Source organism: Buteo buteo, chromosome 10, assembly GCF_964188355.1.
Source record: "Buteo buteo chromosome 10, bButBut1.hap1.1, whole genome shotgun sequence".
Lineage (NCBI taxonomy): Eukaryota > Metazoa > Chordata > Aves > Accipitriformes > Accipitridae > Buteo > Buteo buteo.
In genome coordinates, this window is record NC_134180.1 from 10,299,949 (window position 1) to 10,323,708 (window position 23,760).

The 23,760-nt window shown below is 37.0% G+C and overlaps 1 protein-coding gene across 10 annotated transcripts in view; it reads right to left on the reverse strand.

The window, feature by feature from the left end:
• The window catches only part of RALGPS2 (Ral GEF with PH domain and SH3 binding motif 2), a 128,034-nt gene that overhangs the window by 79,197 nt on the left and 25,077 nt on the right, over nt 1–23,760 (reverse strand). For 8 of the 10 annotated variants that reach the window (XM_075038600.1, XM_075038591.1, XM_075038598.1 and 5 more), the window contains exons 2-4: nt 20,698–20,829; nt 16,925–17,032; nt 5,975–6,025 (exon numbers count right to left, since the gene is read on the reverse strand). In XM_075038600.1, the coding sequence (XP_074894701.1) occupies nt 5,975–6,025; nt 16,925–17,032; nt 20,698–20,754 (216 nt within the window). In that variant the 5' untranslated portion in view covers nt 20,755–20,829. Of the gene's footprint in view, nt 1–5,974; nt 6,026–16,924; nt 17,033–20,697; nt 20,830–22,280; nt 22,705–23,760 lie in introns of those variants that run through there. The other 2 variants (XM_075038592.1, XM_075038593.1) reach the window with 2 other exon arrangements.

Genomic DNA, 23,760 nt, shown 5'->3' on the forward strand with positions numbered 1-23,760 from the left:
CTGCATTGAAAACTACTTACTGAAACCAGTATCACACCGTATGTCCAGCTACCATATAATGTAGGCAAGACGATTCAACACGTAATCAATAACGGTACCATTTAAGACAGTCATAGTTTAAAAGAATTTGGTATCTGGATATTCTAAGCTCTAAAGTTTTGGGGTTTTTTTTGTGTTTTGTTTGTTTGTTTTTTAATTGGGAACTTCTTAACGTCTTTCAACCAACGTCCCAAAACTACTAAAGAGTCTTATGCCAGTCAAGAGAGACCTTGAATTCTTCCACTTGAAGTCTGTGGCGTCCTGGTATTTGTTAGAGAAGACTCCGAGATGCTCCTGTCCACAGGCACTGGGAAGAATGCAGAGTCTCCAACTTCGTATTTAGGGCCATTCCTTCAAATTTCACTTGAAGTTCTGCCACCAAAACCTATCCTGGAAAATGCCAGCATATTTGGCACAAGAATGCACATGCCCATCTCCTTAGAGCTGCACTTCAATGACTATGCACAAGACAACCACCCGGCCCTCAGCTGATCCTGTTGCAAAGGAGAGGGGGATATTGGAGAAGGAACTCATCCAAGAGACTCTTGTTTACATTCTCTACCCCTCAGCAACTCCCAGTGCCGTAGTGTCCATTGGAATAACAATCAAGCTGTGCACTTAGGAGATTACAAGGTGATTCATCCTTACCGGCATCTGATAATTACAATTCCTTAACACCAGAAAAAAATCAGTTGCTGTCTCAGGTTTAAAGAAAGCATGGTAATTTCTTAATAATTCAGGGCACATCCTTGTACTATTTCAATTCTCATCACTGAGTAAAAAAAACAGTGATGATTCCAGGCAGAAGTTACCCATTGCCCTGGCACGTTACATCTAAGGGCTTACACAGTACAGACATCAGAAGCATACCTGGCTTAGCTGGTGATTAGCACTGATGTGATTAGCGACAGAAATGGTAATTTTTAAGTAAAAAACATTAGGATTTTTTTAAAGTAAAAAATTTAAGTAAAAAACAAACCCAAGAATCTTTAGATACTACATAAGTAACAGTTTTAACTGTTAAGGTCAAAGTTATATTTATACACTCAAAAGTAGAGGTCTAATATCAGTTGGGCACACATGCAAGATCTGACTCTCACACTGTGAACCATATATACGTATATATATTTTTATTATTATTATTTGAAAGAAGAGGTTTCCCTGTTTTGACAGAAGACAACTGAAGCCTCTGCTCCAGAAAAAATCTTGTTGAGATTTTCCCTATCTGAATGGAGCAAGAAAGCAATGACTGGCAGAGAATAAATGTTTTGGTAAATAAGATGGAAATCTAAGCAATGAGGCAGCAGAAATACCTCCTGGAACACATGCCTAGAAGATTCTCCTAAGACCTTCTGTATTCCTGGGCCTGAGGCTGGCTGTAAGGTTGTACATAAGAGTTGTACATCATCATTCTTACCTTGGAATGAAATGTATTTTCATGCAGTCTCACAAAAAGGTAAAGACTTCATTGTACCTTATTAATCATATCACATACTGTTTAAAGCTCTGAAATTCTAGTTCAGGCAAGAATACAGACTAACCCACCAGGGCTGACTGAAACTACAAGTTTATCAAGTTAAAAAAAAAAGGACAAAAAATATTCTTCATCATTACTGTAGGTTTTTCGCATTTTTTCCCCCCACCATTAAAGCCAAACAGATAAAATGTATACAGGCAATATATGATGCCATCAACAGAAGAGAAGCTGCCAAGGCTTTTGCCTTCACCACATTTGGTCTAGGAGAAGTATGATACAGTCCTAATGAGCATGGACCTGACTCTGCTCACACTGTTGTAATAAAGCACACTAATTTGCTGAATTGGAATTCAGAAACCATTCTTACACTTCTATAAAAATACTCAATTCTTCACTAATTAAAGAGACAGTGCCTCCTATTCCATTACTCTAATGCAGGCACGTTTCTTTGGTCTTCCTCTAGAATTTCACTTTTTCTGCCATGAATTTTAAACTTGAACTATTCACAAGGATTATTTCTTTAATCTGCCAGTCAACTTAATTACAGGAGCTACATTACTATAACTACCAATTTCTTCTTTTGTATAATTTATTTAAAATGAGGTGCAAGACTGAAAGATATAGGATCAAGAATACAAAAGCTAAACTTTCTTCATAACTCATTTTGGTTTTCATTCCTTTTTGAATCTATAGATTTTTATTTTCCTTAATAAAATACTACAGGAACACATAAATTATAACCTGTACTACATGGCAGAATGAGAGACTGTGCTTCTCATTAAAATTTTTATATACGGGTCAAAGTGAAGGTTTCAAAAATAGGAGGAGAGAAAAAGCAAAGATTAATAGTGGAACCATTATACAACTTCAGAACAAGTAGAGGTGAATATTGAATAAGCCAATTTTTTTTTCCCCCACTACCTAGCCTAGTGAAGCAGAGGGTATAAAGAAGTTAAAGGCAATAACCCAGTAAAGATTTTCAAAGTGAGTATATATGGGTAAATAAATTTGGAGAATGCATTAAGATATGTAAAATAAGTAATCAGATTTTCCAATAAAAGTTAATGCAAGGGGACATCTGACATATAGTTAATATTAACATAGCTACCAGCAGCACAACTGAGCAAGTCTTTGACTACCTTTTTGCTTTATAGTCACTGCTCTCTAGAAAGCCACAACCACTACAAGAAAACAAAAAACAACACACCACTTGTCATTCATGGGGAATAGATGGAAATCGTGTGATTATCTTGAGGAACTCCATCGTTTTTGCTTCCCAAAAATGAAAATGCAAATTGGCTGCTTTCATACAGACAAAAGTTTGTGTAGCAGAGGCGTGCCCTTTACTACCTTCATTTCTTATACTGCACCCCCTAATTATTAATTAACAAAGAAACAGTAATTCCTTATACTTTCTTTTCTCAGAAGTAACTTGCAGGCCATTTTTAATGATGAAGAAAGGTGGTTTCCCGTATCGCTTGGAGCGATACAGTCTGCTCGAAGCTCAGGCAGAGGATCATGTCACTATATACTATCTAAGCCATGGTAACTGTTCAAGTCCATGCTTCTGGCTCACCCTAAATGTAAAGTGATCCACTGTACCCTAATCCTGAGTTATGTGGGCTACACTAAGCTCCCTGTCCCAATTCTTCCTGAGCACAAAATCGGAAGTTGTAGTGGGTGATGTGTAGGAACTCTAGCACACACATGAACCCATGATAACTGTAGTAAATTTGAATATAGGCAGAAGTATATTTATTTGCTACAGGTAGAGGCAAAAGGCTGAAGTATACAAGTCTGTGCTGTGAGGATGTTCATTGATTTTGATGCTAAAGGAAAAATTACTATATATAGCTGTAAAAAGTGTTATTCAGCTCTGGTTGTTCTTAAGATAAACAAGATGAAATTCTGATGTTGCTTTTTGAAAAAACAAACCTACAATACTTAAAAGATTTTAACACAATGAATATGCAACACAATTTAGATAGTCAAGAAAAACTATGATATTTAAAGAGCACTGCTCACACACTTCCTAAAGATGGTAAAAATCTCCAGTTCTTTTAAAAATTAAGCATCCTGGAATAAATCTTTCAGAACCCCTATTTGCAAAAACAAATGAACACACATTAAATGCTGAAAATATTCATTCAGGGAAGCAGACTGAGATTCACAGTCAGTATAACAAAGATTTGTTGGTGAATTACAACAATCTATAACACACACCCAGTTTTTAAATCTTGGCACACTGGAAAAGATGTTGTTCATCATGTCCCACAATGCATGTGGATGACAGCTGTGAAATTTGATCCTAAATAGAGTATCTACTAGCACTGATAGGAAAAAACCCCACCAAATTCTATCAATGCCTTTTAGTCACTCACTAAAGCCTCAGTTTAGAAGCGCTTCTATACAGGTGAAATCAGCTCAACTTGTTTTGTTTTCTAATTACAAATTCAACAATGTTCAAGTGCATACGTCAAGGTATGTGTAAAGATTCCCAACTTGAATCAAGACATGAGTATGGCACACAGTCTGATAGATACTTCAAAGAAACTCAGAAACCTACAACACTTCATTAATGTGCTGTCAAGACACCTTTAGGCAAACTAAAGTGTTCCATGTTTGTTTTCCCCTTCTGCCAAACAGGAGGAAAGCATTTTAATTGTGACTAGCTTCTTCTAGCCTGACAGTTAATCTGTATGTCCCTTTTCCATAGGGAATAAACACAATTTAGAGGCACATTAGATACTAGATGGCAGACCTCAGTCTACCTGTGAAGGAGCACTAATGGACAGATAATACACACAGTCAGTGCCTTCAACTGCTTTTGTGCAAACACTTGAGAAGTGTCAAAACAGCTACCCTTCTTCATATGGATATTTTCCAGTGAAGGCATCACGTGAATTTTTCTTATGCAGTACATACAGATTTCTTAAAAGGATATCTTTTTAGATATACTCACCTACTCTCTTGCAGTTTTGGTTTTAGATAAGTTTCATTATTTTATTCTGCTTTTTCCTTTTATGGCCTACCCTAATGAGTTAGAACAGCCAGCAAAATTAAATGTACTTTCTTGACATTTGTCCTCATCTTCCAGAGACTTTCTGTAGATCTGCTCACACAACATAATCTGAGATACAAGAGGTAGCGTTAAAAGAGCTACAAATTATGATGTATGGAGTACTGTATCACTGCCATTATATCTAACTTGCTTGCTTGCTTCCTTGTGGTTGTTAGACAGCTGACTGCTTATCCTGTGCAGTGCTAGAAACAGATTGCAAAGAATAAACTACCATCAAGACCAAGCACTGGAATTTCTTTATCAGCAGATCATTAGGAAAAGTCCTAACTAGTTAAATAGGTGTTTTGATTTTTCAATATCCAGTCCTTTGAAGCTCAGTGTAACTAGAGATGAGACAGTGCGTAAAAGCACCCAGAGCTTATTCAACTTCAACATTTGGGGGCAGGGGCAACCCTGCATAGCAGTAATGCTTAACATCAGAAGTAGTAGTACACAAACACACACATGAGGAAAATATTCAAAAGAATCGGATAAAAGGGCAAAATGCTTTAAAGTTTTGGAAAAGAGCTTTAAAAAGAGATATCCTATTAGAAGATCAGGATAAACATTCTGCCAATCAAAAAGACTTTAAGGATGCCCAGAAAAAAGAGCCAGAGAGATCAAACAGTAGGTTCTTTGAAGGATAAAAAACAAAAAAAAAAACCCCAAACCCCCAAAAAACCCCAACCCACCAAAAAAACCCCACCCTCTCCCCCCTGCCAAAACAACCAAAAAACCCACACTACTGAAAGTGGACAATGAACTGAAAAATAAACCTTCAGAAGTGCAAAACTGTGCCCACAGGAAAACGCTAATCATAGAGAAATAAGTATAAACAAATTCATCATTTATTATAGTCACTGTGAAGATTCTGAAAACATGAGTTCAAGTCAGGCTGCAATCAGAAAGGAACATGGCATTATATTAAAACAAAACAGAGAACACAAATCATCAATATAGTATCCCAATATATCTACAGATCACATCCATCTTGAATACAGTGGCTGTTACAGCCATTTTTCTTATTCCAGAAAAGATATGAACCAGTTAGGGAAACACAGGACAGCATGAGGTATGGCATGAGGTATCAGGAGCTGAAACCTGAAACATTATGATCAGAACAGTCAAATCAAGAAGTTTATCATTCAGAAACATTAAAACCCGGATACTTTATCTCTAGCACTAGCTGAAATATTTAAATACCAATACTTCATTCTTCAAACAAACTATTAGTTCCAGATATTTTTGTATCATAAAACCACCTGCTTCGGAGCTGTATGAACTGGGACAAAAATTAAGAATTATTAACATACTTAACACTTTGCAATTCCAGAATTTATACACCAGCATAACTTTTTTTCATTTAGATTTGAAAATAAAACTAAGGAACTACGTACCTCTGGCTGAATTGCTTTAAATACAGGGACATCCATTAGTGTTATCTGACCCTGAAATTTAAAAAAAAAAAGTCAAGCTCAAAAATTAACCTTGCATTCCATTAAGTTGCTGTGCTGCACAAGAACTGTACTTGCTGTGTTTCCTCTTATTATTTGACTTTCATTTTGTAGCTAATTTCAGAGGTTTCAGCTCCTACCACAGAGCAGTCCTGCAAAACCAGAGAATAAAGTGCTCCAAACTTTACATTTATTAAAATAAACAAGTTATGAGAAATTATTCTCAGGAGCATAATCCCGCAGTTACATATGCAAGTCAGAGCTTGAACTCAAACACTGTAAAAGAAGCTATCCACGAATACAAGGAACTAACTTTAGCTGCTCAAGGGCAGTTTCTCTTCTAACTCTGAGTCTTAGTCTAGGCCTCACACCATTCCACTGAAACAGCCCTAAAAGTTTTAAATCAATATTTGAACCATATTTGAATAACTAAGCCAATTGTTCAGTTGCAGAGAAACAGTTAAAATTAAATATAGCAATCTCACTTCCAGCAAGTCAGAACCAGTAAGTACATTTTCATTCTGGGATGTCTTTTAGCTTTGAAAAGGGTAAAGGAGAACTCACAGAGTCAAAGACCAGGTTTTGCATTTTGAAACATATTCACAGAGCTTGATTTTAAGCATACAGTTTAAGATTGCTGTCTGCCTATGTATTCAAAAGAAAAAGAACGTCTCTTTCAAAGAGTATGTAGGTAGCCCAGAAATACCAGTGCCATCTGAGTTAGATATCAAAAAAGACTCTTTTAACAATGAATCCGGGGACCTTGTCTGGTGTCCTCAGATGTGAGCTGCATAGCTTTATTCCCATTTCCTTGAAAACGGCGGTTCCCCCATTTATACATCAACAGGTTTGTCACTCTCACAAATTGCAATTGCCATTGAATGCCATTGTTGGATAGCAGAATAGCTTCTCAAATGAAGTCAACCTTGCAGAAAAATTTTAATTAGGATGTTCTAGTTGAAGAAAGCAGGTACAAAGAGACACACCTGCTCTCATGAGAGTACTTGTTCCAATGAGACCAGAAGTGATGTGTTTTGCTAAAGATGACCAAATCTATGTTTTGTAGCACATCTCCTTGACCTCTAAATCTATTTTTAGATAGGGCTTCTGGCAATCAAACATGACCATAAAAAAATGATAAAAATCAGTCCCACTTTCTGTAACCGACACACTGGACACAATCATCCAGTATTTTGCAGTACAACATCATAGAAGTAACAAGCCCTTTATGTGTTTCCTTTTTACAAACTTTCTTTCCTGGGCTCTGCTTTAGTCAGCTGCTCCTTCTCCAAAAAATGATATTACATTTTTCTAGTCTTGAGCTAAAGTGAGATTAAATCAGACCAATTTAACCAAATCCACACACTCAACTACAAACAAGACAATATACACTCACAAATGTGCGTGTCTCAAGATCTTTGTAGCAAGAAATCCTGTACAAGCTTTCACATAAACAAGACTTTCTTGGTTCTGTAACCAACAGGACCAACACTTGCATGTGGTATGAGGCCTAAGATTTGTACCTACCATTCATTAATATTGATAAACTACTTAAATGCCAGCTTAAAAATGAAACCCTGAACTACCATTTTTAAATGTGGTTTAACAACTCATCAGCTGCACCATCTGTCTTGACAGCGAAAAATCACACTGTACCTTAAAAGTTTAGATGAAATCAAGGATATTAGACATACCCTGCAAAGTTTGTTTTAATCAGCAGCAATTAGTCAGAATGGAAATTCAGGAATATAGTAGGCCAAAATACTCTTTGCCTTCAAAATAACTTTTCTATTCCCTTGCGCCCATAGCAACTACAGTAAAAATATAAAAACTTTTGCTAAAAATAAAAGATGCCTTTCAAACTGAAAGCAACGTTGCTAACTGAAACCATTCTATTCTTTTATTATGAGGCCTACAAAAAAGTGACTTATTCTTGAAGGAATAAAAATGGTTTCTTTTCCTAAAATTAAAGGCTCTTTCAGCATTATTTTTTAGACCATCAAGGTCAGAAATACAGAAATCTTCACATAAAGCGTTTTTTCAAGAGGGGTAGTTTTATCTTGCCACAAAAAGTACTGACAGCAACAAGTCACTCCTGGTAAGGGAAGCAAAAAATTATCTGAGAGTGCACCCAGACAAACTATTCCAACAGTCGTTAATAAAACTTTGCTTTTGAAGGATTTTGAATGCATGCACAGGCAATGCCGGTAACTTTTTGTGCTACTTCCCACCTTTTCGTAACCTGAGCAGGTTATCTGGGAAAGGACTAGGACCCTTGGACAGCAACAGGAGTACCAGCTTGCCAAAAGTCACAACATGCTTGACAACACTTTGCTATAGGTGAAAGGTACTGCTGGATCTTTAAATTACACACAGAAGAGGTTTAGAAACTTCTAAACATGTCATAGATGTCATTCTGGGTTATGTTACACTGCACCTGGGTAAGCAAATATGGCTTCATCTTCACAATTTAACAGTATGCCCTCTTATTTGAGATATCAATGAATAAGGATCTTTTGAGGAAATAAATAGGCAAGGCATGTCTTTACTGGGGCAGGGAAAGACATCCGACAAATAGGGGGAACAAGATTTTTCTCCAAAAGCATGATATTTAAGAAGGGGGCAGGGAAAATCTGGCTAACTAATTTCTAGGGTTAAAATAGACTTGAAGCTAATAATCAAGATGCATTCAGAGAACACTTATCCTAAAAGGACTTGAGGCACAAGTTTATATATTTATTTCTAAATCTTACTTAAAAGTTTAAGATGATAAATTGAGAATCCCTAAGGAAAGGGCTTCCCTGTGAGGGCAGCACTTATCTAAATACTGCACAGAAAGTCTGTACCACTGTGTAGGACAAACTTGCCTGATATTTGGGGGGGTGTGTTATTTCTAAACTTCCCACTCACTAGGAAAGAGCAAATCTATCCCAGTTCTGTAAATAATCTTAACCGTGCATCCATGGCTGTGCAGGCACAAGCACCAAGGAATTACACTCTTACCTGCAGAGAACACTGAAGACACAGGGACAGAAGGAAAGCATGGTTTCATGTCTCTCACCTGATCCAACCTTGACCACAGAGCAGCCAAATGTTACAGCAAGAGAGTTAACTCTACCTTTTGATTTCCAAGGTGAAGAACCCAGTCCTGAAACACCAGCCATAGAACTCAATCTCTAGTCTCCTGTTTGTCTGCTAAAGCACACCAAGCTTTCTCAGAAGTTATTATTTTAGGTAAACACGTGGCTGATTGCATGTATTGCTACACTTCTCAATAAAGGAAATTAATTAGAAAATTGGTTAGAGTGGGGAAGGTGAAACCAAAAGAATGGGCACTTCAATAAAATTTGAATATAAAGGTATATTAAAATATCCTTACAAAAGACCCAGGCATTTCAATGGTCATTAACATTTCACTGCAAATCCTCCTCACTAAAACAAAATTACAACAACGGTACAATAAAAGCGAGCCAGGAAACTGATTCATTGTTCACATAGAAGAAAGAATGTTTAAAAATAAATGTCTTCCCACCCTTTCAGACTTTGTCCTCTTAATCAACCTGAGCTGCCTCAGCTAAATTAGACTGTTACTTGCTTCAGTAGTGACTCCTAAACAAATTAGTACTTTAAGACAGGATTAATACCCAATATTTATGAAACAAGGACTGTTATTATAGCTTCACACCAGAATTCACATATCAAAATAAATGCATACATAAATGGAGATATTGAATGAGTATATTAACATTGAAAAAACACAAAAATGCCAAAGTTCAAGATTAATTTTCATTACTAAAAAGATTTGAAATTGCTATTAACTACATTACAATATTAAAAAAACCAAGTCTGGCAACTAAAAAACCTCAGCATGTTTTAACAGAGAAACTTCTTTCTTCTAGTATCACATTGATATTAGGCTGATTTTTTTTTTTTTTTGCTTGTTTGGTTTACACATCTTGCTGCTTTCACTATACGCAGTAACAATCTTCAGTAACACTGTATCACATGAGCACTTGTTCAAGAAACATCCCTTACAGAGGTTATTTCCTTACAGAGGTTCTTTCCTTACAGAGGTTCTTTCCTTACAGAGGTTGCAATTTCCATCAAGAGTTCCAAGCACTTAAAAACATTTTCACAATTCAAAAGAGGCAAGCAACTGATAGCCAAATACCTAAGCTGATGGATAAGAAGCCGTTTGAGATATGACAGTGTACCTCACATAAGAGTTTAAAAATGCCTTTGACAAAACAGAATTTTTTAAACATTAACTTATTCATATTTACCAGTCTAACACTTAACCGAATTTTTACCCTTTTAAAGGTGCTTGCTCACTGCTAAGTCAAAACCAAAGCAAACTGAAAGGCTGGCATTTTAATTAATAGCATTTGAAACGACAAAACTTCAAATATAATTTATGATATTTATGGCAGATGCCATTGCTCAGGTCTAACAACAACAAAAAACTTCTACCATGACCAAGTTGAGGGGAATTTAAATCCCAATAAACAAAGCCACTAGTTTGGTTTCTGCAGTGGAAGAGATACAATGCACTAACTTTTCTCATTCCAGCTCCTTAACCCAGCCAATACAAATTCCTGGATAGCTCCCTCTCCTAAATATGGTTTAATGTTTTAATATTCAAACCAAAAATTCTAAGTGTTCACATCAATTTGTTACATGAAGCAAGCCAACTATAAACTCTCTGGTTTTGGAGTTGTCAGCTGCATAGATTTTAACAAGGAAAAAAAAAAACAAACCAAACAAAACCAAAACAGGATTACATGTACAGTACAAAACTGTGAACTTATTCTTACTTATCATTTAAATAAGGATTCTGATTACACAAAGATAGGGAAACTTGGTATTTTCTGCCTTTCCAGAAGTGATATGTCTATCAAGTTCATTTATATAGAATCACAGAATGGTTTGGGTGAGAAGGGACCTTAGAGATCATGTAGTTTCAGCCCCCCTGCCATGGGCAGGGACACTTTCAAATAGACCAGGTTGCTCAAAGCCCCATCCAACCTGGCCTTGAACACCAAAGCCCCATCCAATCTGGCCATTGCTCAGGCAATGAAAGAGCTGAATGGAAGCTTTGTGTTTAAGTTTGCCCTAGATACCAGGTAAAAATTCTAGAATATGATTACAAGAGGTATGTTTTTAATGTACAACTAATATATTTCCCAATTCTCAAACAATTTAAGAACCCTACAAAAGAAAACCATCTTTTAAAAACAGTGAATTATCATCTTGCAATTAACACACTGGAATGGTAGTTGGAAGATAATTCTTTCCCCCCTGCACAGCCATGGGAGCTTTTGCATGTAGTAGAAAGACCTTGCCTGGGGAGAGTCCCCAACAGCCAAGTTTAAAAATATTTTAGCTCTCCTAGGTGTTGAGATGTTGGACTTGTTAACAGTTAAGTACTTAAAAATATTAAAATTATTACCACACAGCTTCATATACATATTAAGAGATTTATTTCTCTCTCAGGGAGGTCTGTCAGGCCAGAAATTTTACATCCAAGAGATTAAGAACTACATTCAGTATGCTGCTTCTTTGAGGAATATGTTGAAGCTCAGTGAAATGAAATTTTAAAATATTCTCCAATTCTTCCTCTGTTCTGTGAATACATATGGATTACCCCCCTTCCATAAAAACCTGTAACTTAAGAACTTCCCGTTGCAGTTAACACCACTGCATTGAGCTCCTCTCCACACTCCTGTACGAAAGTTCGCATTTGATCCGGGGCTATAATCCTACCTTTCTAGTCCCTAGGCCTTCTCAAGCATGAACTCCTCCTACCAGGCTACTCACTGTACTACAAGTTTTCCTGCCATGTACCTACCATAAGGACACTGCACTTCCCACAGAGCTCCTGGACAGAGACCCTCAGTGTGAAAAGAAAAAATAACTTTCTGTCTGAGATGAAAAAAATCAAAACGTCTACATTTTGGTTACTGAAGAATACTGCCATAATCTGATTTTCCTTGAAGCCATGTTGGTTCAAGCAGCACTTCATAAATTGTTCCTTAATCTGAATTTTTAGAACGAATTATATTTAAGCCTTCCAACTTGGCTTAGCACTGTCTCTCCAGGCTGCCAGAATACTTTTCCTCACTGAAAAAATAGCTAAACCTCTGTTAAGCACTGCATCAGTAGAATAATTCTGCTGTCCAAAATGAACACTGGGGCATTAAAGTTCCTGTGTTGAAACTCTACTTGTTTTCTCACAAAGTTAACTCCAAAACTTTTATCATTAATAGTTCCTCTACACGCTGTAATAAAGTTGCTTCTTCTTGCTCTCATTGGGAACATACTTATTCTTTAATATCCTTCTGTAAAATAAAGCTAACAGGAACACATACAAGCAGAAGTCCTTTTTCATCAAAAGCTCCCAGGGCCCAGTACTTCACTTTATTCAAACTGCACTCGGATGCAGACAGACAGACTTGCCTCAAACTCCCTAATCCACCGACAACCAGCCTCAGGAGAGGCCAAAACCAACATTACTGCCAGGAACCGCGTAGCACAACTCACACCAGTAGCTGCACAGGAACTCACAGAGGGGACTGTGAATCTGCCAGAGTCCCGCACGAGAGAGAAAGTTCTCCTGGGGGGAACCTTGGGCCAGTTTTACGTTAATTTTGTTCTGTTCAAAGGGGCAAAAAATGAGTTTGTTGAACCACACACACCTCAAAACTTATTTCTGCACTTTTATTATACACACAATGCAGTTCCAGAAGTGTTGGGACCTGCTTCCTTTACAAAACTCACTCTCGTGCTCTTTCTTCAGATATAGATAACTTGATATTTAACTGCTGTAAGAACGCCTCTGAGAAAAATTTCTTGTTTTAACTTTTTTAAAATATATTTGTGCATTGTTTCCAAAATAAGCAATACTCTTTTTTCCAACATCCAGCGACAAAACTTAACTGGAATCAAAAAGAAAGGAATACACATACATCTTAGTGTGAGCTTACTTCGTAGCACTTTCAGAGACTAGGGAAAAGAATAAAGAATCCTTCTTAGATAACTCGGTGGAAAAAAAGCAATGGATTTATACAGCTGCGCTTCCCTTAATTCTACCTCAAATATTTACACCACAGTGGCTAAGTTGAAGTATAAAATGGAAAAGCGAGTCAAAGAGTAATAAACAGTCAAATAATTAAACAGTAGCAGTCTAAGAAATAAGAATTTACTGTAAAGCAAAAAATAAATATTTCTTCAACCTGAGGTTCGCCAGCATCTTAATTTGGAGCTCATGTCCCCAAGCATTTTCCTTTTTTCTTTCAGTCTCATCAGCCCCCCCTTTCTACTGCCACTGCACCATTAACACATCCCTCCCCCACAAATTGTGCCCTGTACACTTGAAACCACACTTTTCCCTTCAACGAAAATGGACAGCATTCACTGCAACTGTGTCTACCCTGTATACACACAACGGCTCCATCGGCAGGGCCAGACACCAGTGGGTAATCCTGGCACCAACTTGTTTTGTGGCTTTTAGCCGTTTAATAAAGAAGTGAGCAGTCATCAGCCTAAAAGCAGGTATTTAAAACAGAGACAGTCTCCTTATTCGTTACAGCTAGAAAGCTGTCTGTAGAATCCTCAGCAGAAAACAAATGTAACCTACTTCATACACATTGAATGGGATTCTTTTTCCCCCAAATTTATGATACATTCAGGCATTCAGAACATCCCCTGGAAACTTCTTTTGTAAGCTGCCGGGGATAAAGCAAACTATAAATTTGCAACAGCAGCAGCTACGCCTGAAGATCTCACCTGTTTCAGCAATAACTTGGCCCTTTCTAAAGCAGCCTTTAACCTTACAAAGAACTTACAACACCCAGTTGGTAACAAAAATATAACCAGACTATTACACATACATTACAATAATAATTTCCATTACTGCTCAAACTAGACCCCTTGAAGGGCTGGCATATTTTTGCTAGAAAGTTAGTACAAGACTAAACAAAGGACCATTACATGAAATGGCACACCAACTGTGCTTTCAGGATACTGTTAGGTGACTGCCAAAGGGAAGAATATGGAAATAAAATCATGAAAAATATTTACACTTGGGCTTCTCTTTGGCTTGGTAAGCAGCTTCTTGAAAATACAGGATTACAAGCAATAGCTTTTGTAGTCCAACTTGTCTCTTACCCACTAAATGACTAAACAGATCAAGTTTTGAAATAACAATCATGTCTCTTACACAGTGAGAACTGAAAAGACATGTGTGTCGTATTGATACTGAAACCACTAGCATGAATCTCATTTCCAGTGTCTCAAACTTAATTATCTTTCAGATTTTTGCGCTTTCTCCAGCAAAAATGTAATTGTCCCAGCTGTACACAGTGACCCATTTTGATCAAAATGCAACATATCATATGAGGTACAGGATAAGACTTCCCAGTGTTGATGTTGGGAAGTTGACTTTATCAGTTAACCCTCATCTTTATGCTACCTATGCACTGGAATTATTTGTCATTCAAGCCAAGGTTTCCTAACCATTAATTAGACAGATGTCTAACTAGCTCTTGTGCAACAACTTACTTTCATTGCTTTTTTTACTGGCTTTATCACATTATCTTTTCTCTCCATGAATAAGGTACTTACACAGCCCACAAATTAATTCCTCAGTTTACCTCTTCAAAAAAAAAATTTTTTTTAAAAAGAGTATTCATTCTGCAGTTGGTAACAAAATTCAGCCTTCATTAAGTCACAGATGCCAGTAGTCTGCACTGCATCTGTTTTACAAGAGCTATCACCAAACTAGAAGTTTTCTCATACTTTGAAAAAGCAATTGGTAGCATATCCAAGTCCAATCAGAGAGGTACATACCCACTATCATAATGAAAACCTTAGTAACACAGTTTTGCATTCTCAGCAGTGCTGGTATCCTCAAGAGCTTGGCCATACTGCATCACTCAGGTAGTCTTCACATTAACACTGAAATCCAGATGAAGATTTTATACTTCTCTGTTATGGTAGAACTAAAACCAGGAAGAATAAGGAAACGGGCAATAAAATACAAACCAGTGTAAGGGTCAAAGGTACTTCTCCTCCAATGTACCTAAGTTTTTGGCAAATTTACTTACTTCTACAGCCTTCAGAAAGAATGATCAGAAAAAGACAGCACTCAAAGCAAGCAAGCCCTACTGGAAAAGCAGATAAACTTGCCTGGGGAAACAAACATTAATGAAGTGCAGCTGTGCACAGAAACATTGACAAAGAAATGAAGTTAATTATAACCTTGCCAAAGGGCTGAACACTGACTACCAGCCATTTTGCTCAATTATTCAGAATTCTATCTCTAAGACATTTCAGATCCATTTACAGTAAGTGAAACCTCATATGAAGAGCTAGACACTTTACAAGGGAGAAGGCTGAGAGTGAAGATGTTTTCTTTTGGGGAATTGAGAAAACAGCAAAATTATACTAGGTAGTATAAACCAAAAATACAACCACAGGTTTGTAATTGTAATGTCAAATTAATTAAAAGATTCCTGTTTGTGACTGGAACTCTACCCAGTTTGAGGCATAATATGAAAACAGTAAAAACACTGGATTTTAATAAAGATTTTTATCTAAGCAAGATTTACCAAGTAGGTAACATTTAGAACACCCATAAAAGTAAAAGGTTTCTGCACATGAGAGGTGAAGGATTAGACAGTAGAGGAGAGTAGAGCAAAAGGATTCTGAAATGCAATACAAGACAAAGCACCTTTATATATATTTGCTGCCTAAGTGAGTGACAGCAACTCCACAGAGACTAAGTGATCCATGCTGCTGCTCAACAGTATCCACCACTGGCTAAATAGCAGAGCCATTCAAAGGAACCTGTAGCTATTCTGGCCTGAACGTGTAATTCCACTTGAATTCAAGCCCCTAGCCCCACATTCCCTAAGTACTTAGGTTTCCTTTATATAAAGAAATCGTAAGATAAAACTGAAAGGATAGCCAGCCCCAAAAACATCTTGCCATGAAAAGTAGGTGATTCACTGCCCAGCTGTTCCTGACAACGGAGCAAGGAAGAGGCCCGAACCACATGACTTGAACCTCAGTCAGGAATAAATTCCATTAAGTATCCAAGAAGAATTTAATGTGCAAGTACTACTTCATATTCCAGATGCTTTAAATTTTCAGTATGCTCATTAAAATCAATTTAGTCATTAATAATGAACCAAAATAGTTATTAACGATTAAAAAAATAGAACAAACTTAATGGGAATATTTTGTGATACATACTACCACATTTCGATAATCTCCCCAGGACAACTCATCATGAATCTCACCACTTGAATTATAAATGCAGCAAGAGTAATAGCTTGTTCGCAATCTTTCTAGTAACATACTTGAATCACTTAGGGGACCATCTGTTGTCTTAACCTCTATAAGCAGGGTAAAAAAAATTTAAAAAAAATAGAATCACCCAATGTTTTGGTTAAACATTTTTACTCATTTGTTCTTGGTTCTGCAGGATATCCAACTCATTATTCTGTACCACTGCACCCAAAAGAAGAAAACACTCCCTAGATGTAAGAATTAACAGAGTTAAAAATTAAAACGTCCAGAAAAAAAACAAGTACAGATCAAGTATATTCTTGCAACTAAAATATGCATGTCAGAATTAAGCTGCATCATATAGATTTAAGAATCTTCGGTCTATGTTACATATAAAAGCGTGAAAAATGCTTGGATGGCACAGCCCAAAAATGTCACTTGACATTAAACAGAATATAGACAATGAAGAACTACAGTGCAGGATCCATTTTTTAAACCCATGGACGACAGATCTTAGGCAAAAAACACAGAAATGGAGAAGCAGATGAGAAGCTACCCCTAAGGTTCACACAAAAAGTAATAAAAATTACTTGAATTGCTTACCGCATATTCTTCTGGTGTAACCTTTAGAACATCAAATACCACTGCATCAAAGCTCTTCTTCAGTTCAGCTGAACCTTTGTCACTCAAGGATTCAGAGCTGCTACTCTTCTGCAGAAACAAACAAGAACACTAATGGTATTTCGGTTCTCTCCTTTATTTGCTTTGACACTCCCAAAAGCAAAATTTCTGTTCAAACATCACTGTTCATAGAATTTTTCTACTGGGCAAATTATCAATTAAAAGTCAGTCACAGGACATACTTTCTCCTGACAAAGACCACTAAAATCAGACACACTCAAACTGACTTCAATGGATTTCAAAGGTGTCCCTCAAAACACAAGTTACATTTCAATGCATAATTGAATTCCAGTTTTGTTGACAGGTAAGTTAATAACAATAACAACAACAATACAGTCACACTGAATTTCAAACAGAAAAAAATACCACTACAGTGAGGAAAAAAACCAAGGTTTACCCCAAATGAATAGTTAACATCAAAGAACAGCATCAATCTCTTCCTGTTTCTCTTAGAAGCATTAAAACTTACAAAAATTACACTGTGTGCTACATATGTGTTCCTGTTGAAGACACTTAGTATAAACAATTTTAGGTTTGGGGTTTTTTTAAATGCTAGTAATTCACATTTCCAAAAAATACCAGATCCTAGAATAATATTCCAGGAATCTTTATCTACAACAAAGACTTAGCTTCCCTGCAAAATACAAATATGGTTCAAAAAATTAACACTTCATATTGGTTTCATATATTTCATATATTGTTTTCCTATGAAACATATGAAAATGATACATTTGTGCTATGACTAATCACTTCCTTAATATATAGATGCAAGCCAAGATTCTGTTCAGTCATTACAAGAAAGAAGGGGTTTTTTGCATGGAGATTGAGATGTCACATCCACATGTACGCTTCACATCTGAACCCCAGGCATACTTTTCAGAATGCATAGAGCGTGCAATCACTTTGCTGCTCCACACTCTCCTCTAAAGACCTGAAAGACTATGCATGTTTCTTGCTGCTTAGTTTCTTCTCACTTTTAGAAACCTGGTGTAAAGCAAACTCGCGACCAAAAAGTTAAGAAATAAGATGAGACCTGTGGACAAAACCGTCATGAAGGACCACAGTTACTACAGTCAATAACTGTATCAAATTTAAAGCTTCTTTAGCAAACAGTATGCTTGCCTGAAATACAGTATGGTACCTGCATATTTCAACAATCGCATAGCTTTGATGCAAGCACTAACAGAGCTTCCACAACAGTTTTCCTAATGCTTTGTTTAGGGAGATTCCAGAGAAAGAAAACTAGTATTGGTGCACAGAGCTTATTCTCACCATTGCTGGGAGCTCCAGCTCAGCTGTGGCAAAACACACTGACCACAAACCAAGACCTGCCTAGTCTTATGTCGGAGACTGATGTACCCTTAAGCACTCTATCCTAACCACCATCACAGGGGCATACCTCCTAGAAAGCTGAAAAAAATAAGACTTTGGCCCACATAATAAAGGCACCTTCTGACAGTCTGTGTAATTTTACTGCTGATGTTGAAAGTTTTCAAGACCATGTATATGGGTCATATACACAACACGTACATGAATGACCATCAGGTCACTTCTGGTGGAAGCCAAATTTCAGCACTGTTACACTGTACTTTCAGTAACACCTACATCATGTCTGCTGATGCCAAGACAGGAGGGAAGATAGCACATGATCCCTGATGTGGGTAAATAGTTCTACTGTGCTAATGTCTTCTCCTGAAAACCTAACAAGGCAATATTTTAGGGCTACACTATATATTTTGACCTTAGCTTCCCACTCACAGAAACAAGAACATTCAAACTCCTTGAGAATTCAGCCAGCTGAAATAAACTCTTATCCATTTTTAAGCACTTTTGTTACAAGGCCATATAAAGAAAATATATACTTATTTAATAATCATGTCTGGATTTAGTTAGGTTCTTCTAACAGTACCATTTCTCTGAAAAACCTGACTTTGAAAACACCACCAGAAACTCCAAACCAGACAGGCATTTTCAGTAACCAACATACAGAAACATTTCAGTTACAAGTCGTCCCTCCTCCCAGTTAGTCAAGATGGGGAAAAAAAATACCACTTGCTGAAAGCAGATTCATCTAACTTTGCCAAAGTATATTTTACTCAGTTTTATCAGACATCATGTAAACATTCAAGACTATCTCGAGTAAAACCAGAACTTTCCCTCATGAAGATTTTTCAGTTGGATGCCAACAAACGGTCAATCAATGATTCATAATACAATGATAAGGGAAGTACAAGAATCTGTATAAAAACCAACAATGGTCCTGGAGATTGATGTCAGCTTTCTTGTTTAAATCTTGACAATACTTGTGAAATTGTGTTGGAGATTATTTGATTCCTTTTGATAACACAACATTCCAATTTTTCTTTCACCTCATTTGTGGTACTTTCCATTTCCATATGCACATGCAAGTGCATAGCACACATGCAGCTCTGCTATCAAAACACATGTGTACATACATAAATAAAACAAACATCTTCAGTAAGGTCCAAAGATTCATTCAAGGAAGCAACTATTTTCAGGACTTTGTGGCTCTTTTCACTACTGACTTCGTAGTCTTCTTGACTACTTTGTCTTTTAAACGAAAGACAAATTAAGAATGAAAGGAAAAAAAAGACAAACTGAAATCCACTATGGTGAAAACATGTTTCACACTGTGACAAAAGCTATAAAAATAACATGCATCAGCACTAAAGTAAATGTCTCCCCTGAGCAGAAAGTTTAGATTAGTGTTGTACATCTGTACAAGCCAAAGCATATATTCAGTCACCTTAAAGACAGACAAACAATACATCTGGAAAGATCACTCAATATACGCTGAAGGTAGATTTTCAGTTCCCTTCATACCAGTTCTATGAAGCATTAACAAAAAAAAAACACCAAAACAACAAAAACTTGAAGAGGGAGTGATTTGCAAGGGGTTGGGGGGGGGTGGGACAACATGGGACCTCAAAACAACCAGGTCTTACAAACCCTTCAACATTGCTAAGAATTTAGGAATCAGTCACAACTCTCAACAGCTCCTCACATGATCCTAGCAAAAAGAACTCAAAAAGTTCTGGTACTAACTTCATCCCACCCCTTCTTTTCCTTAACAAGTAGATGACAAATGGAAAACTATATTAACTTCCAAGTAAGAGACATCAGCATAGGAGGCCAATCTCCACTGCTTGGCTGATACACACACTCTTAACTCATGAGCTGTTCAGTTCTAGAGGGCAGACACTTTGGTGGGCAGGAGCAGACCCATACCAGTGCCTGAATATAGTCCAAGAGACAAATGGAACAACCTTATTCTAGTGCTACTGTGTCAGGCCGCCCCTCTACACACACACACAAGCACCTGTCAAAGAAGAGAACATTTCCCACAGGCCTTGCCAGTCCAGCTTATTGCGCTAAGAGTGTCTGTTATTGTTAAAACTTGAAAAGAAAAGCTTTCTTGTCTAGATGTGATGGAAGAGAACATAAAAAAAGGCAGCTTTGGCTATGGCAAGGCTGTAAATGCTAGCTCATGTTTTATTTTGGTATACAAAGGTCAGAACTTTTAAGTTACTCACAGCTAAATTGGGGCATATAAAACAAACACACAAAACAAGAATCTGCTGCCCCAGATCTGTTAAAAGAAAAACTTACATTTTGGTGCATTTTAGAAAAATTGAGTACTTATGGACTTAACTATCCAATTTTGCAATCCTTACCTCTGAAGCAGTAGCCGCAATATTAACACTGCTTAACTGTCCGTTCATTAGGTCCATACTGCCCGCACCATTAATCTTCGGCCCTACATTTACAGCTGCAGGATCATCTCCAAGGCAACTGAATAACCATTCCTACAAAGAGCAAAAAGTAAACAGAAACCATTTTATTCACGTGTTTTAAACAAGATTCAGTATCTAAAATCCATAACAAAAATAAAGTACTTCCAAAATGGCTACACCACATTGAGGTCCAAACTTTAGATTCAAACACATATTCTAAAATTACCTACTTAAAAACAACATAAACTGAAGATTCCATTGCGATCCATTACTTACTGGCAGCATAGACTTTCATATTCTTTTCCCTACTATTTTCTACATACCAGACATCAGTATGTAAATGTACGCATTAACCCTAACTTAAAGTTAGGCCCACAACATCAGTTCACATATGATTCTCTACTTTTGATTACCAATTTTAGAAAGTATATTCCAGATGTTAACTCTATTAGACTTTTATAAGAAGTTATCCAATAATTTCCTATCTTAGATGCCTATTCACCAGATTTAAGTGAAAATTACCACATTAAAAGCAATTTAAGAGTACAAGCAGAATTTACAGGTTTTTCCACAAATTACTGTTTATTAAAAAAAAAACCAAACAACCAAACACAAAGGAAAACTCCACACACTAACCTTTAATGCATCCTTGCAAGAATACTATTACTTTTCATTTCTACAGAGAAAAGGTTGCAAAGAAATTGAAACCTTTGGCATCCACTACAAGAACAGTAAGACTACTGAATACCCAAGTGTTACAGAGAGAGTAAAAATTGGTTTGGGCTTAAATTTCATGAGATGTTAGTGCCCTCTAGTGTAAAAACGATTATAAATCAGTTTTCATAGGTCTATATAACAAGCATGACTGTTTCTGAAGTTGCTATTATTTATGAAATTCACTTTAGGTGTGTAGTTTAACCCAGAACTATTACACAGTCTGCAAATAAATGGAGAAGGTAAGTGACAAGTAACTAAGTAATACCACATGACAAAATAGTATTACAGCATCTCATACTTAAGACCTCTATGTAATGAAATAACGTAATCCAAAAAGCTCTATCTCCAAGTGACCTAAAACAGGAAGGTCAGATAAACAAGCCTGGAAAGCAATAAACTGCAATATTTAAATAATAAAACATCCTCAAAAAAAGGCAATAACTTTAAAGTGTCATTGTAGAAACGCAATACAGAAAGGAGGGCAACTGAAAGAGAGCCACATTGCAAATTTCAGTCAAACACTATAGCTTCTAGGTATTTGGGGGTATTAATAGTCCCCATCAGAACTACATTGAGCTGTACTTCTGCAGTTCAGAACAGCCATCCACATTCTACCCATTCTTGTTTTTTTAAAAAAAACTGATGGGACCATCTCATTCACAGTACAGAAGATGCTACATTTCACTTCAACATTATACTCCCAGCCCATACGCTGTAATTGTGTTTCCTCCACTAAAAATACACTTAACTGCACTTAGATTTTAGCTGGTATTATCCTAACAGACCATATGAAGGGAAAAAAATACCTGATCTTTGGCTTGTGAGTGTCACTGCTGTTCTGTCCTTTGCTATCTCAATTACCCTTCCAGTTGTCTCATATGGAATATTTCCAAATGCCCAGCTCCCCAGTGCCTCTTTCCTATAGCCTTTTCATTTACTTAACTGAAAAGCAAGGAAATAAAACTAACTGATGTGTCATAATTTTCATTTATATAGTAACAGTAGAGGACAGAAGTATCACATCTCCAAAAACAGTTTCAGGCCCTCCACACATTCAAAATGATACACTTGTCCCAGTTTAATCATCTTCTCTGCTGAAAAAACCCATACTCTTTAAAAATTTGTATTTTTTTTAACCACTGTAATTATAAGGAAAATTGACACTCTGCACAATTTCATCATACTATCTGGCCCATAATTGTATCATACAAAGCCAATCTTAAACTAAAAGTTATATATTTGACACCTGTCTCGCATATACTTCAGTTGTTCCCCTTCCCCATACTAACAGAGGGCAACAAGGGGAAGAATCGGGGAAGAAGAGTTTCTGACCAAGGAAAAGGAAAAACTGGGGGGGGGGGGCGCGATTTGGATGGTGGTATTTAAAAGAAATTATGCATACCATAGAAGCTTATGGACTTGGCAGAGCAGCCTCAGATAAACAAGCATGAATTAATTCCTCTATAAGCAACAGGGTTAAAGCCCAGTTTCCTAATGATTAGTCTCCCATAACCCACAGGTACTCAGGCCCTAGCAACTCCTCCCACCACCCACCCCCATATTTCCTAATGCACTATCTCAAGCCTTACCCTTGGTCCCTTAACATAACAGCCCCAGTTTGCTACCTGTTTGCTAAGCTATTAGGAGTTTTGTTTGCATCTGCCCACCCATTCCCAGTGCCAGACAGGCACTTACTCCTGTGCTGTCTGAACACAGCACACGCTCATTCACCTAAGAGCAGGCTAAACGGGATCGGTGAGCCTGGCAACTCTGTGATAGACTTTACACCTTAGAGGACTGTACCTGGATGGTACAGTGGAGGTGCACTGACTTGGGTTTTCCTTTTCTACCCTGTTACTGACTGTGATGAGAATTGTGAGAACTCTGTCCCTTAGTCCAATATGGTTGAAATTGGCCACCCTGCAGAGAAGAGACTCCTACGAGGCACATAAAAGGTAGATTTTTTTATTTTTTTTTTTTAAGTAGAAAATCGCTTAGAAAAACACTACACGCAAAGGAAACTGAGATTACAAAATATAACATCTGCCAGTCAGGCTGTACCATAACAACACTGTCCATACAATGTTAATTTTGTATCCACTGCTGCATTACAATAGTATGTTTGAATACATTTATACTTTTTCCCACTTTGTGGAGATACAGTAAGGGGTAGAACTGCTATGAACTAGCATTTATCAACTTCAAAGTTCCAGAATTTGCAACATTTAAAATGTACTTTTGAAAGCTGCATTAAGCACAAGAACATCACCACTCCCATAATAATGA